Source organism: Bos indicus, chromosome 9, assembly GCF_029378745.1.
Source record: "Bos indicus isolate NIAB-ARS_2022 breed Sahiwal x Tharparkar chromosome 9, NIAB-ARS_B.indTharparkar_mat_pri_1.0, whole genome shotgun sequence".
In the NCBI taxonomy this organism is placed as follows: Eukaryota; Metazoa; Chordata; class Mammalia; order Artiodactyla; family Bovidae; genus Bos; species Bos indicus.
In genome coordinates, this window is record NC_091768.1 from 82,059,625 (window position 1) to 82,074,800 (window position 15,176).

At 40.2% G+C, this 15,176-nt stretch overlaps 1 protein-coding gene across 10 annotated transcripts in view; it reads left to right on the forward strand.

Moving 5' to 3' along the window:
• The window catches only part of UTRN (utrophin), a 557,788-nt gene that overhangs the window by 254,933 nt on the left and 287,679 nt on the right, over positions 1-15,176 (forward strand). For all 10 annotated transcript variants that reach the window (XM_070795583.1, XM_070795587.1, XM_070795585.1 and 7 more), the window contains 2 exons: positions 2,648-2,723; positions 11,933-12,147. In XM_070795583.1, the coding sequence (XP_070651684.1) occupies positions 2,648-2,723; positions 11,933-12,147 (291 nt within the window). The remainder of the gene's footprint in view (positions 1-2,647; positions 2,724-11,932; positions 12,148-15,176) is intronic.

The following is a 15,176-nucleotide window of genomic DNA, read 5'->3' on the forward strand; positions in this document are numbered from 1 at the left end:
AGGGGACGACAGAGGATGAGATGGCTGGATGGCATCACCAACTCAATGCACATGAGTTTGGGTGAACTCCAGGAGTTGGTGATGGATAGGAAGGCCTGACGTGCTGCGATTCATGGTGCTGCAAAGAGTCAGACGTGACTGAGTGACTGTACTGAACTGAACTGAAGTAGGTTGTAATGGTATGTGGCTACCAATATGATTAAGATAAAGTCTTTTTCTCATATCATTGCTTCTTTTGCATTTGAATCAGAGGTAAAGTAATAGGCTTCTATTTATTTTGGCTTGGGCGCATAGCATAATGGGGCTTCCCAGGTGGCACAGTGGTAAAGAATCCACCTGCCAATGCAGGAGATGCAAGAGACCCAGGTTTGATCCCTGGGTTGGGAAGATCCCCTGGAGTAGGAAAGGGCAACTCACTCCTGTTTTCTTACCTGGAAAAGCCCGCACACAGAGGAGCCTGGCTGACTACAGTTTGTGGTGTTGCAAAAAGTTGGACATGACTGAGCAGATGAGCACACACTCAGTAAGAAGTCTGTCTGGGACATTGAACAGATATGTTTCTGTCTTGTTTTGGACAGGACCCATATCAGTCATTTTTCTTCCTCTCCATCCTTTTAAAATGATAGCCATCCTTCTATATCTAATGATTTAGGTGCTTTATTGATCTAGCCTCTCTGCTTGAGAACTACTGCCTTTATGGGTCACTGTTACTGATGACTCACACAGCTGCATGTCTGGCCTTGACCTCTCTCTGCATTCAGACTTCATCACAGCTGCGTGCTGAGCATCTGTACTTTGATATCTATGATATCTAACAGGCATCTGATACTAACATACAAGACTGAGTACCTGACTCCACCTCCCTCTGGGGTCTTAGTTTACTTTTCCCACCTCAGTTACTGGTAATCACATCCTTATTATGGTTTATGCCAGAACTCTGGACTCAGTTTTATGACATGTGAATTTTATCTCAGTGAAAAGCAAACAAACAAATAAACCCTGGAGTCACCATCATCAGCTTCTCCTTCAAAATTGCTGTCTCGTTGATGGATGGTTTGAATGGAAGGCTACAGGAGTAGATACACAATAAGGCAAATGGAGCAGTTTTAACAAATGTCGATATTGAGTGGCACATGGGTATTCCCTGGGCAATTCTTTCATCTTTTCTTAGGTTTGCAAAATTTCATAAACTTGGCCGCTTCTCACGGCCTCCATGGCCACTAAGTTGTTTCCTGTGTGATCATCATTGCCGTCATCTCTTGTGTGATTCCTGCCATGGCCACTTCCTTGGCCTCCTGTTTGCCTCACTTTTCCCTTTGTCCGTCTCTTCTTAACAAAGCAACCAAAGTATTTGTTAAGAATCATTCAGGTCAAGTAAATCCCCTGAAAAAACCCCGCTAATAGTATTCCATCTCATTCAGAGTAATGGCCAAAGTCCTGACGGTGGCTTATGAGGCTGATCGTGTTCTGGCTTCCTGTTATCTCCCTGACTTCATCTGCTACGCTCTCTCCTTGCTGTTTTTCAGACATGTTGGCCCCGTGTCCAACATGCCAGACTCAGCTTGTGAATATTCAGGCGGAGCACATGTATTTATTTAACACAAAGGATGTCAGTGGGTATTGTGTAGAATAGGGCATGGTGGCCACTTTGGGAACACAATGTCAGACAGAGCTTCCTTTATCACAGGACTTCATGTAGATTCTACACTAATTATGTGAGTTATGGGAATCTAGGACCAAGCAAAAGCAAGGCTTATCATGTAGAGAATTTCAACAGACACATTTTAGGAAATACTAATCTGCATTTTTCATTCATTCATGCTTTTATTTGCTCAGTAGGATTTTACTGGGCTCTCATTTTATGCCAGGTACCATGTTAAGAACTGGAAATGTAGCCAAGAGTATGAAAATGCTCCTTAACCCAAAGAGCTCATTGTGGGTGAGACAGGTAGATAACCTCCTTGTTATAAAGGAGGTATCTGTGGGAATATAAAAGTGGAGAACCTCCCTAACTTTGGGTGGTAGCCATGGAAGGTTTTGTGGAGTTCATATCCAAGCTAATTTACTAAAGATGAATGAGTATTAGTCAGATGGAGGATTGGAGGGAAAGACATTGCAGGGAAAAGAAGCATAAATGACAGGAGCTAGAGGAGACAGAGAGTGAAGAAGATATCAGGGACACAGGTGATGGATCCACACTTGGACATATCTGAATATACAGTTGACAGGAAGAGTATGACTGAAGATCTGTTTTGGAAAGTCATCAGTCTCTTGAAACTCCATTTGATAAATGAAGCAATTAGAAACCAGGACCCAGGGAGAGAGGCCAGGATGAAGCATAGAATATCTATCACAGAGGTGGGGGTAAAATCACCATTGTAAAATACCAAGAGAATCAAGGGAGAGGGAGTGGCAGCATTAAATGTTGTACAGGAGCAGGCCAGCTAAGGACTGGATGACGTTCTTGCTATCAGTTGGGGGTCAGGGAAGACCGCAGTGGATAGTGAAAGTGGACACAGAAGCTTAGGCATTGAAGAGGGGCAGGAAAGCGGCAGCAAGAATCATTTAGAAGAACGCTTTCTTTTGAAAATATCATCATCCGTATTTATATACTATTCTTCTCTTTCTGTTTGGCCTGATGCTGTAGATATGCAGAGAAGTGCCTGGTGTGCTGAAGGAACGCTTCCAGGATCCCTGTTCCGTTGCTCAGATGAGAATTGCTGGTAAGATACAGTTTTTTCCTTCACAAAATTTTTTATAAACATAGCAGAATTTTATGATTATGAGCATTGTATGTGAATTAGGAAAACTTATTTAAAAACACAATGCAGTTATGACTTATCATTCTGCTTTCAATCATTTGAAAAGAGTATCGTCTCTAAACACAAGATGTATTTCACTGCCTAGTGTGTGCAAGGCACTTCCTCTCATAGGAATTAAGAGTTTTAGCCTTTCTTGAGGCCAGTGTGGAACCTGAGCTCCAAAAGAGCTTGCTGAAGGCGAGGGGAGAGGTAAGGTGGGGACGTTGGGGGAATAGTTTTCTAGGGACATGCAGCTTTTCAGCAAATCAATGGTAAGTCATTGTGTTGGCGTGTTCTGGAGATGTGTAACTAGGCGCTGATGATGACTGAAAACAAAAAGTTTGGATACCCCTGGGAGCAGGAGTCGGGGATTTGGAAGAGCTGTCCATCTCAGGGAGGCTGTTTGTGGACAAATGCTGATCACTTAGGCGAATGAAGAGTGTTTTCTCACTATTTATTTCCTTCTCTTTGCTGAGACTAGAGTGCAGGCTACTGCCCCATAGCCACTGTGACCTCTGCTAATTAATCACTGCTTTGCAAGCTCTCTAAACCACCTTGGCTGGCTCTCCTGCTGTTGAATCACCAGGCAGAACCTCAGATGTGATTAACTCTATCTGCTTCCTGTGTGCCATCTGCTGCCTCTCCCCTTCCTCCTCTGTCCTCCTGCTCTTCCTCCTGCTCCTTCTGCCCCTCCTCCTCCTCCTCTCTTCTCACTACTCCCGCCTTCTTTCTCCTGTTCCCCTTCTGGAGTCAGAAACTGATGAGTGACAAGACTTTTTTTTTTTCTTTTTTTGAGATTGGAGGCTTGTCCAGGGCCAAGTTTGTATTCAGTTTTTAATTGTATTTCCCAGTACCTTGTACAGGAGATACCTGGCATCTGATTGGTTTTGTCGCTCAAGATCCAAAACACTTGGATTAGCATTTGGGTCCTGCTGCTTTGTCACCTCAAGTTCAACTCCATAACCATAGGGAAAAGGCCTGATGCATTTTTCAAAAGCACATTAGGTTACTTTGGAAAATATCATCATCTGTATTCATATACTATTCTTCTCTTTCTGTTTGGCCTGATGCTGTAGATTTGCAGAGAAGTGCCAATGGCTTACATCATTATGTAACATCATGGCAAAGGAGTGGGGAAAATTTGAATGCATATTTAAAAGTACAAAAAACACAGCATTGTAAATCAACTATGCTCCAATAAAAATTTAAAAGTATATATCCAAACAATAAAAATAAAAAGTAAAGTACAAAAAGCTGCCAGCAAAACTATACCTTGCATTAGGTGAGCAGTTTATTCTTCATAAGATATTCCTCCCTGAAGTGTGAAACCTGAAGCTAATTCCAGTGTATTCCATGCCTCCTGTACAGTATTGTAATTCAGATTTTTATTATTCCTTTAAAAATTATATTAAAAAATAAAGTTAACTGTCTTAAAGTGAACAATTAAAGGACATTCCACAGTGTGGTGCAGCCACCACCTCTGTCTAGTTTGAAAATATTTCCATCACTCCAGAGTAAAAACTCTTACTCAACAGTTTGTCTCCCTTCCCTTCTAGCCCCAACCCATGGCAACCACAAATCTGTGTTCTGTCTCGATGGATTTATCTGCTCTGGATATTTCCTGTAAATGGGACCATACAGTGCTTCTTGCCCCTGTGTATTGTCTTTGAGGTCTATACATGCTAGCTTCTGGCTGACTGCACTCAGATGGGCACTCAGCACTGAAGAGCAACCCGCTGCACTTTCTTCTGAGTGCCCCTTGCTCATTTCTCTACTGATGACCTCATCTCATTTTTAAAAACTAAAGTACTGTTTATTCAATGAGGTCTTCTTTTTCCCATCACAGACTCCCTCCACCTACCTACCAGTATACCCACAAACTACATGCTTTCTTCCTATTCAGTGGAAGAGTCTCCATTTTGAAGACCATCTCCTCCTCCACTTGTGCTACGGATCACATCTTCTCTTGAGTTTAACTGATCCTCATTGTCTCCTCTCTACTGGATCATTCTCATTTACATACATCTCAATGCTTGTAGATCTAGTATCTCATTTAAACTGATGTATGGTATTTCATGGCATGGGTATACCTCAATCCTCAGAACTGTCTTCTCTAGCTTTGTTCACCAGTCCCATGACTTTAGACACTTTATAACTTTAGGTAATTTGGCCAATTCTTAGGCCAGTGCTCTTGGAGTCACCCTTGAATCTTTTCTAGGTTTCATATCCAATCCATTGCCACTTTTTTCCAGTTCCATGGCCCATCCCAACTACTTCCCTGGTCTTAAACTATTTATCTTTCATGTAGATTGTTGTAATATTCTAACTTACTGTTCAGATTCTATTCTTATCTTATCCCTCATCGATTATGCTGATAGCAGCCAAGCAATAGCTCTAGAAAACAAGTTTGATGTATTATTCCTTTGATTTCAGTCTTTTAATCACTTCCACCATACATAAGTGATTTCTGCTCCCTTACCATGGTCCAGAAGACCATGTATGATCTGTCTGCTGCCTATCTCTGTAATCCCATTTCTTACCACTTTTTCCTCTGTTCATTCTCCTTCAGACATACTGGTCTTCTCACTGTTTCTAATATGTCAAAAACATTTCCATTTATGGCCCTTGTGCTTGCTACTTCTTCTTTCTTTCTTATCCACATGTCCTTCCCTCAGTTATTACATGTTTCACATTCTCACTTCACTTAGTTCTCATATATTCCCTTTTTAGATGGGCCTTTCCTGACCTGAGCACCATAACTCAGTTACATCTTCTCTCCAAGATCCATCCTGTCTCTCTCCAGCTTCTTGCATTAGATTTACTGTATGCCATATATCCATCCCTAGTGGCTCAGATGGTGAAGAATCTTCCTACAATGAGGGAGACCCAGGTTTGATCCCTGGGTCGGGAAGATCCTCTGGAGAAGGGAATGACAACCCACTCCACTATTCTTGCCTGGGGAATTCCATGAACAGAGAAGCCTGGCAGACTACAGTCCATGGGAATGCAAAGAGTTGGACATGACTGAGCAACCAACATTTTCACTTTCATATATCCATCCACTCCCATCAGAATGCAACCCCCACGAGGTCAAGGCCTTTGTCTTGAAGTGAAGTGAAGTGAAGTGAAGTCGCTCAGTCATGTCCGACTCTTTGCGATCCTGTAGACTGCAGCCTACCATGCTCCTCTGTCCATGGGATTTTCCAGGCAAGAATACTGGAGTGGGTTGCCATTTCCTTCTCCAGAGGATCTTCCCGACCCAGGGATAGAACCCAGGTCTCCTGCATTGTAGGCAGATGCTTTGCCATCTGAGCCACCAGGGAAGTCTTACACATTCCCATACCTTAGCATCTAGTCAAGTGCCTTGCATATAGTAGGTTTTTAATAGATGTTGATGAAGCAATGGATGGATAATGTAGGTTGTTTTCAATTTTTTAAAACTACAAAAAGTAACAGTGAGGATCAGGCAGAATGATGGGTGAGTTATTCTCTAGGGTATATCATGGTGAATTACTGGGGTGACCATAGTGAATATTGGCAACTTTACTTCATTAACTGCAGTCTAGACTAGTTGTTCCAGATTACCTATCCACCTGCTGAATATGAACCTTTCCACTCATTGTTCTACATTGTTCTCAGCACTCCACCATTTTATCCCCAGAACTCCTGTATGCTTTTAAAAATTATTGATTACCCCCAAAGACCTTTTGTTTGTGTGTTATGTTTATCAGTGTTTACCTAATTAGAAAGTAAAACTGAGGAATTTCCAAGATTATTTGTTTATTAATTTGTTCAAAAGACAACAATAAAAATACATTCTGTCAACAAAATATTTTATAAGATATTAACATAAGAAACAGAAAAATCAGAAAAGTGACAGCATTACATTTTTGAAAATCTTTAAATTTCTGGCATAAGTGAAGAAACTTGAATTCTTGTATCCGCTTCTGCGTTTGCTCAGTTGTGATATCATATGTCTTGTAGCCTTGGGTAGAATGACACTTTACATTTGAGAAAGAGTGAGCAGGAAGAGGCAAATAACTTACGATGATGATGCTTATGGTGTAGGCATCCACATTGCTTGGAAGGATCTCTCAGGACCCAGAGATCCCCAGACGTCACATTTGGAACATGTGACCTGTGGAGATAGGGTGCTTGATTTTAATTTGTGTTTCCTCAGTTACCTGTGTGCTTGAGCCTTTAAAAAGTATGTTTACTGTCTTTCTTACTTCCTCTTCTGTGGGTTGTTGGTTGATGTCTTTTGAGTTTTAAAAAAATACTTAAGTTACTAATTCCTTGTCTGGAATGTGCATCGCAAATGATGAGTGAGTGAGTGAAAGTTGTTCAGTCGTGTCCAACTCTTTGTGACTCCTTGTGACCCCATGGACTATACAGTTCATGAAATTCTTCAGGCCAGAATACTGGAGTCGATAGCCTTTCCCTTCTCCAGGGGGATCTTTCCAACCCATGGATCGAACCCAGGTCTCCCGCATTGCAGGCAATTCTTTACCAGCTGAGCCACAAGGGAAGCCCAAGAATATTGGAGTGGGTAGACTATCCCTTCTCCAGCAGATCTTCCTGACCCAGGAACCAAACCAGGGTCTCCTGCATTGCAGGCAGATTCTTTACCAACTGAGCTATCAGGGAAGTCCTACCTCCTTTCTTAATCTGTGGCTTTTAAAATTTTTGTTTGTGGTACTAGTTTCAGAATTCTTAAACATTAGTGATCTATTAATAGCTTTCTTTTTTGTGATTTATTTTAGAGCTCCTTTAGTCCTCTGAAATCATAAAGATATTCTTCTATATTTTACAATGTTAGTTTTCACATTCAGGTCCTTCATTCGACAGAGAATTAGCTTTCCTAAGGTGCATATGAGATCAAAATCTGTCCTATTACCTTCCAACTGCAGCCATAGGTCACGACTTTTCCCAGCATCACTTATTGACCAGTGAATTCTTCTTCACTGATCTACAGTGTAGTCTCTGCCAAGGTCAGGTTTCTCTGCCACCTGTGCACTGTGGTTCTTCTCTTCTCATGGTCTATTTGAATGTTTGGATCTATGATACTCAAAGTTAATCATTCATTATTAGCTGAGAAATACAACTAAATATCTGGTAAGGCATAACCCTCTATCCAAAAAAAATTGTTTTGACTGTTCTTGACCCTTTTCTTTCCAAATTAATTTTAAAATCAGAGTTCGAATATATAATTTTGTCAAGTTACAAACCTGTTGGGGTTTTTCTAAACATTTCCAATTTTTAAGGAAAAAGACTTGGCAATTAGTAGTAAATACATTAAATGTTTTCATATTTTTTACTCCAGTGATTCTGTTTTGGGGATTATCTACTAAGATGGCAATCAGAAATGTAAAGATACAAAATTATAAAGAAATGTAAAGATACAAAAAGATACATCTTACAAGTTCTTATTTTTCTAGTTTCGTTGCTTTGTTTTTGCAAGTTGTTTTATTTTTTTAAAAATTCAACAAATATTTATTGGGCATCTACTGTGTACCAGGTATAGTTCTAACTGTTAGGGATTCATCAGTAAATACACATAAATGAATGAAATACGTGGTATGTTAGAAGAGAAACAGATGTTTAAGAGACTGTGCCACTGAGTTGGCTCTGGAACATGTGAAGAAATCAGGTGTGCTGAGAGAATATTGAGATTTTAAAAAGAGTGGCATAAGACCTCATTTAGAAGATGACAAGTAAGCAAAGACTAACAGAAAAATCACTTTTGTTGAATTTCTTTAATATTCCTTAATATTAAGAGTTTTCTATGTTCTCTGACTTTCAGTGTTGTGATAGGAATTTGAAAGTATCCTTGATAGATATAACTGTACCTGTGTTAAGTTCTGTTGATAATAGCTTACCTGAAAACTGACAAGTGTTAAACACCTAGGTATAAAAAGTTTGTGTTAAAGCTTTCAGAATAATGATTTTTAAGCTCTTTTTGTTCTTTCGAAAAACAAAGAGTTAAAAGTATTACTAACCACTCTATAATGCTGTTAATTAAATTTATTGATGGGAGGGATCCTGATTTATCAAGCTTTTCTCTGAACTTGGAATATTATATCTAAACATTTATATATGGCTAATCAGCCCCTACATATGGACAGAAGAAAAGCAACGTAATCACATACACAGTTTAGGTCAAAACTTGACTATTTAGGGAAGGAAAGGGTTAATCTAGATTATCTGAATGGACTTTGATAGATGACCAGAAAATATCTTAATTTTCAGGTCCCTTAGAGCCATGAATGGAAGCTAAAGATTTTAATGTATTTACTGATTTCTTTTGATTGGTAGTGATTCTATGGAGTGTTGTGTTGAGAAGGTACATTTTAAGTCATTGAGAAAAATTGTAATTGTTAGAAATGTCTGCGATGCAAAGAAAGAGGACAAAGAGACAGCCCTTGTGCCAAGTATTCATCAGCTTTGACCTACATTGGCAGAGTTAGCTTATGTGCCACATCAAATCTGTGGGCCCAGCATGTCAAGGTTTTGCAAAAGCAAAACCAAGGGCTTGTGCTTTCTGTGCTTGTAAAATCTGTACTGAAAATCAGTGAGCAGGAATGGACTGAGTCAATAATCTAAAAGCTTCAATCACAGAGAAGAAAGACGACAGTCTCTGTCTTTAAGTGTGTGGCATAAGTCTAAGTGGAAAATATATCAGGTGGACAGCCTAAAATGACATTCTTATCTTAGAACCTGTGAAGATCAAGAAAGGCAACTAAAAACAGGAACAGTCAGGACCTGTGCGTTAAGTGAACTGAGTGGGATTCTGCCAGCAGGTGTCTCCTAGTCATGGTGCCACTTTTCGTGAGACGCTTACATCCTCCACCCTTCTTTGTTGCCTGTGAGAGGCTGTGCTCAGCATCTGGCACTAATAGAAACATTAGAATTGCAAAGTCTTTTTTAGCTTATTATGACGAACTTTGAGTTTTATACCCTATTACTTTGCATCTTCAAACCTAGTTTTTTTCCCCCCAGTTTTATTGAGAAATAACTGACATATATCACTTTATAAGTTTGAGGTGTATAGCATGATGGTCTGATTTACATGTATTGTGAAGTGATTATCACAAATGGATCATCTTCTCATATACACATAATTAACAAAAGAAAAGAGAAAAACATTTTCTTCTTATGATGAGACCTCATAGGATTTACTGTCTTACCTTTTCTGTATCTCATTGCAGGGTTAACTGTAGCCTCCATGTTGTACGTTACACCCCTAGTGTTTATCTTGTAACTGGAAGTTTGTACCTTTTGACCACCTTTTCTTATTTCTCCTCCCCCTTTCCATTCACTTCTCTTAACCACAAGTCTGATTGATCTCTTTTCCTATGAATTTTTTTTTTCTTGTTTGGATACCACATATAAGAGAGATCATACAGTACTTGTCTTTCTCTAGCTGACTTAGTGGCAACCCACTCCAGTACTCTTGCCTGGAAAATCCCATGGACAGAGGAGCCTGGTAGGCTGCAGTCCATGGGGTCGCTAAGAGTTGGACACAACAGAGCGACTTCACTTTCACATCTCACTTCCATGCATTGGAGAAGGAAATGGCAACCCACTCCAGTATTCTTGCCTGGAGAATCCCAGGGATGGGGGAGCCTGGGGGGCTGCCATCTATGGGGTTGCACAGAGTCAGACACGACTGAAGCAACTTAGCAGCAGCAGCTGACTTAGTTTACTTAGCATAATACCTTCAAGGTCCATCCATGTTATCTTAAATGATAGGATTTTTCTCATTTTTTAATATCTGAGTTATGTGTATACATATATATTTCAATATTAACCCTTTAGCAGAGATATGGTTTGCAATTATTCTTTGCTGTTCTATGTATGTTGTCTTTTCACTTTGTTGTGTTGATGGTTTCTTTTGCTGTGTAGAAGCTTTTTAGTTTGATGGTAGTTCCACTTGTTCAGTTATATTCTTCAGGTGTTATATTCAAAGAGTCAATACCATGACCTCTGTCAAGGAGCTTTATTCAAAGAATACCGTGACCTGTATCAAGGAGCTTTATCTCCTGTGTTTTCTTCTAGGAGTTTCATAGTTTCAGGTTTTACATTTAAGTCTTTAATCTATTTTGAGTTAGTTTTTGCAAGTGGTATAAGACATAGGCCCAAATTTACTCTTTTACATGTGAATGTCCAATTATCTTAGCATTATGTATTGAAAAGACTGTCTTTTCTCCATTGTATATTCTTGGCTCCCTTGTCAAATATTAGTTGACTGTATCTGCAAATCTTTTTTAAAGTAAAAGTTCAAGAGGAGTCTTAAGTATCCAGCTGTAAGAAAAGGGGTAACTAAAAGTTAGTGACTGTAAATAAAGATTATTACCTAGGTTTATTAAGAATTACTAATACTCATGTTATAAAGTTAAGTAAAAAAAGGACAGAAAATTACAGATAAATTGGCTTTATAGTTAAAGCAAAAACATCTTGATAAAATAAAATAACACTCCTAACTTTTTCATGATTGATGTATTTAAAAAAATTTTCTCTTGATGTCAGTCTTAGTTACTGTTAGTTGCTTTTGAATTATTGCTGCCCTCAAATAGGCTGTGTGCATCTAAGTCGCTTCAGTCATGCCCGACTCTGTGCGACCTATGGACCGTAGTCTGCCAGGCTCCTCTGTCCATGGGATTCTCCAGGCAAGAATACGGGACTGGGTTGCCATGCCCTCCTCCAGGGTATCTTCCCAACTCAGGTATTGAAGCTGCTTTTTTTTTTTTTGTCTCCTGCATTGGCAGCTGGGTTCTTTACCATTAGTGCCACCTGGGAAGCCCCAGATACGGTGAGACTGTCTTTAATTAGCTTTATTGCAACCATAAGCCTTGTAGCTACTTTAGGAAATAATATTGCCATTTCATTATTAAACAAGAAAAAACGAGGGAGGGTATGTATGTGTACTTATGGCTGATTCTTGATGTATGACAGAACCAATGCAACACTGTAAAGCAATTATCCTCCAATTAAAATAAAAAAACCCTCTTTCAATCATTTTACTTAAACTAAAATTTACATAAATACACATATGCATACATCTCCATTATATAACCAATATCAGATTATCCTGCTGTGTTATTAACACTTTGCTTCATGTTTAATTTCAGCTCATCCCAGTGTCCAAAAGGTGGTGCTAGCATCATCTGCATCAGATATTCCTGTCCCATCTCCTCGTGCTTCAGAAATTTCAGTTCCTGCGGATCTGGATAAGACGATAACAGAACTAGCCGACTGGCTGGTATTGATCGACCAGATGCTGAAGTCCAACATTGTCACTGTCGGGGATGTAGAAGAGATCAATAAGACAATTTCGCGAATGAAAGTAGGTACCTAGTGTAAAGGTTTGTCATGGAAACACCACAGCACAGGAGTAGACAAGATCTGTATGGATCGCTTTTGTTTATCTTAAACTCTGCGAGAATGAGCTTTAAAAAAAAAATTTTTTTTAAAGTGTTTCTTGTCCATTTAATCTGCCGTGTTTTCATCCCACTGAATTCTTAACTCACATAAATTATTTAAGCAGCACTTCCTTAGGAACAGGAAGGCCACTGAAAGAAGCCAGGATGCTTTCAACCAAATATGCCATCATCTGTCCGACTTGCTTGACGAGTTGCACGTCCACTGTGAGGTGTCAGAGTGACGTTCTTCAACAAAGGATGACCTCTGGGCAGGGACTCTGGATACGTCACATCCAACGCTGCTGCCTTAATGAACCCAGTCTGAAGGGCTTTCACCAGGGTGTCTTGATCAACTAGTAGGCCTCTGCCGATGTTGATAAGGATGATGGTGGGCTTCATTAACCTCAGTTCCCGCCTCCTGATCATGCCCTGGGTCTGGGGCATCAGGCTCACAGCCAACATTACAAAGTTCAACCGCTGAAGCAGGTCACCCAGCCTCTCACAGTACATGGCCCCAACAGCTTTCTTCTCCTCTAATTTTCAGTACTCTTCTGTTAATAAACTGCTTTTGGGGCTTCCCTGGTGGCTCAGATGGTAAAGCGTCTGCCTGCAATGTCGGAGACCCGGGTTCGATCCCCGGGTTGGGAAGATCCCCCTGGAGAAGGAAATGGCAACCCACTCCAGTACTCTTGCCTGGAAAATTCCATGGACTGAGGAGCCTGGTAAGCTACAGTCCATGGGGTTGCAAAGAGTCGGATATGACTGAGCGACTTCACTTCACTTTCACAAGGAGAGCAACTGTGCTTGCATCTGGAAAGCAGGACCTCCAGAATGATTAATTAGGGGGACTCTGTGGGAGTGAACGGCGATGAGCCCTTCCTCAGCGAAGTTATTGCCTCCGTCCACTCGTAGGTCCCGATGGCACCGCACAAGCTTGGGTGCCAATGCACTAAATGGAGAGGCAATAGGTCTGAAGCAGCCCGGTCCTACCAGGTCGCCTCCAAGACGCTCACGACGTGGACCACCCAGCTGCCTCCGGCCACTCAGAGTGGAGTCCACGTCCCTCTTAAAAAATTCTTGATCTGTCAGCCACGCTGGCTAGCTCTGATGAAGAAAGCTTTTCTTGCTTTTGTGTTGTTTTGGTTAAGAATGTGAGCTGTAGACTCTGTTTTTACAAGCTAAAACTGACGTCCTAAATCTGGCTGTATCAGTATAAATGTAAACTGGTGTTAATTTAGTCCCTAATGTCATATAGGCATTTGTTGAAGTGCCTTTTCAACCTATATTTCATAATGAGCTTATTTAATTGTTGACATCATCAGTGAGACTCTCCTGACTATAATTTTATTTCTATACATATGCCATTTGATATCAATTTTAAAGTTCTTTCTCCATATTCAGTGTATTTTTGGTCTTGGGCTATATGTTGTGTAGGGATGCTGAAATGAATATATCAGATAGAAACTAAGAATGAACTATGAAAAATAATAAAATAATAGCAGCTATTACTAACTCTTACTAAGTGCTTAGTGTGTGCTCGGTGTCTTTCTAAGTATTTAACGTGTATTATCTCATTCACTTTAACAATCTTGTGAAGTAGGTACCAGTTTTATTCCCATATTGAAGATATATGTGAGAGGCACAGTCTAAAAAAAGCCACTGAGCAGGTACAGGCCACGTGGTAGAGCAGCCAGGATGAAGAAGGGGTTACATTCACAGTGAAGGAATGCAGACTATGTGGAATTTTGATGCTTAGAGACAAAATAAATGACATTCCTGGTATAGTGACCAGGGTGAATATAGATTTGAGGTGGGGAGCATGAGGGATGGCTCAACAGTTGTACAGTAAGGAGGTGTAGTGGGAAGTCAATGAAGTCAGACCAAGTCCACCTTCCGAAGGAGCTTGTGGACTAAGCAAAGCTCTTTGGACTTTTAGTCTGTAAGCAATCGGTAAGCATCTTTTCTTCCCATTTTCTTTTTAAAACTGTGGCTGGAGACTGATCATAACAATGCTCTGCTTGAGTAAGAAGACTGGGAATAGTGCACGAGATGCTTAAAACAAGGAGAAAAGCCCTTTCTGAGTGGCTGAGATGATGTCATTGCAATTAGCGGAAATAAGGAACAGAAGAAATGGAATGTGAATAAGGGTTTGATTGATTTAGTTTCAGATACGTTGTGTTGAAAGGTCCTTATGCCACTTACAAGGAAATGATCAGCATTCATTGAACTGTCTCTGTGTGATTCAGGATTAGAGGTTGTGAATAAAGCCATTTAGAAATAATACTTGACACTATAGGAATAATTGAAATCTGAAAAGTTAGGGAATTCACAGAGGAAGAGCTGTGGATTCTCTTTGGAAGTTGTATATTTTAATCTTTATGGCTATGTGTGAGTTCTATACTTAAAACACACCATTTTCTTAATATTGGTAACTTTTCCCTCCTAAGAAACTCAAACTTTCTCAAGCAGCAGTCTTTTCTGTCTGTGCTGTGCTGTGCTTAATCACTCAGTTGTGTCCGACTCTTTGTGTTTAGGGTTATTTAATTTGCAGTTCTTCTAGTTCGAGTTTTTCTACCCCCTCATCTCCACCCTGTAGGTGCCATTAGTTTATGTTCATTTCCGTTGTAGGACAGATGTGCAGAGCATCAGTTGCAGAAATCACTGCTAATGTTTTTGTTTTTTGGTTGCACTCTTTGTTGCAGGGCATGGGTTTCTCTAGTTGTGACTCACAGGCTCAGTAGCTGTGGTCTGCAGGCTTAGTTGCTCCAAGGCATGTGGGATCTTAGTTCCTAGAGCAGTGACTGAACCTGAATCCCTTGCACTGGGAGGTGGATTCTTAACCAGAGACCACCAGGGAAGTCCCCTTGCTAATGTTTTGAACATACTTTTTAGATTTCAAAGGGATTTTCTTCATTTAATCTTCTCAGACTTGATATAGCTGAACTGCAGGTGT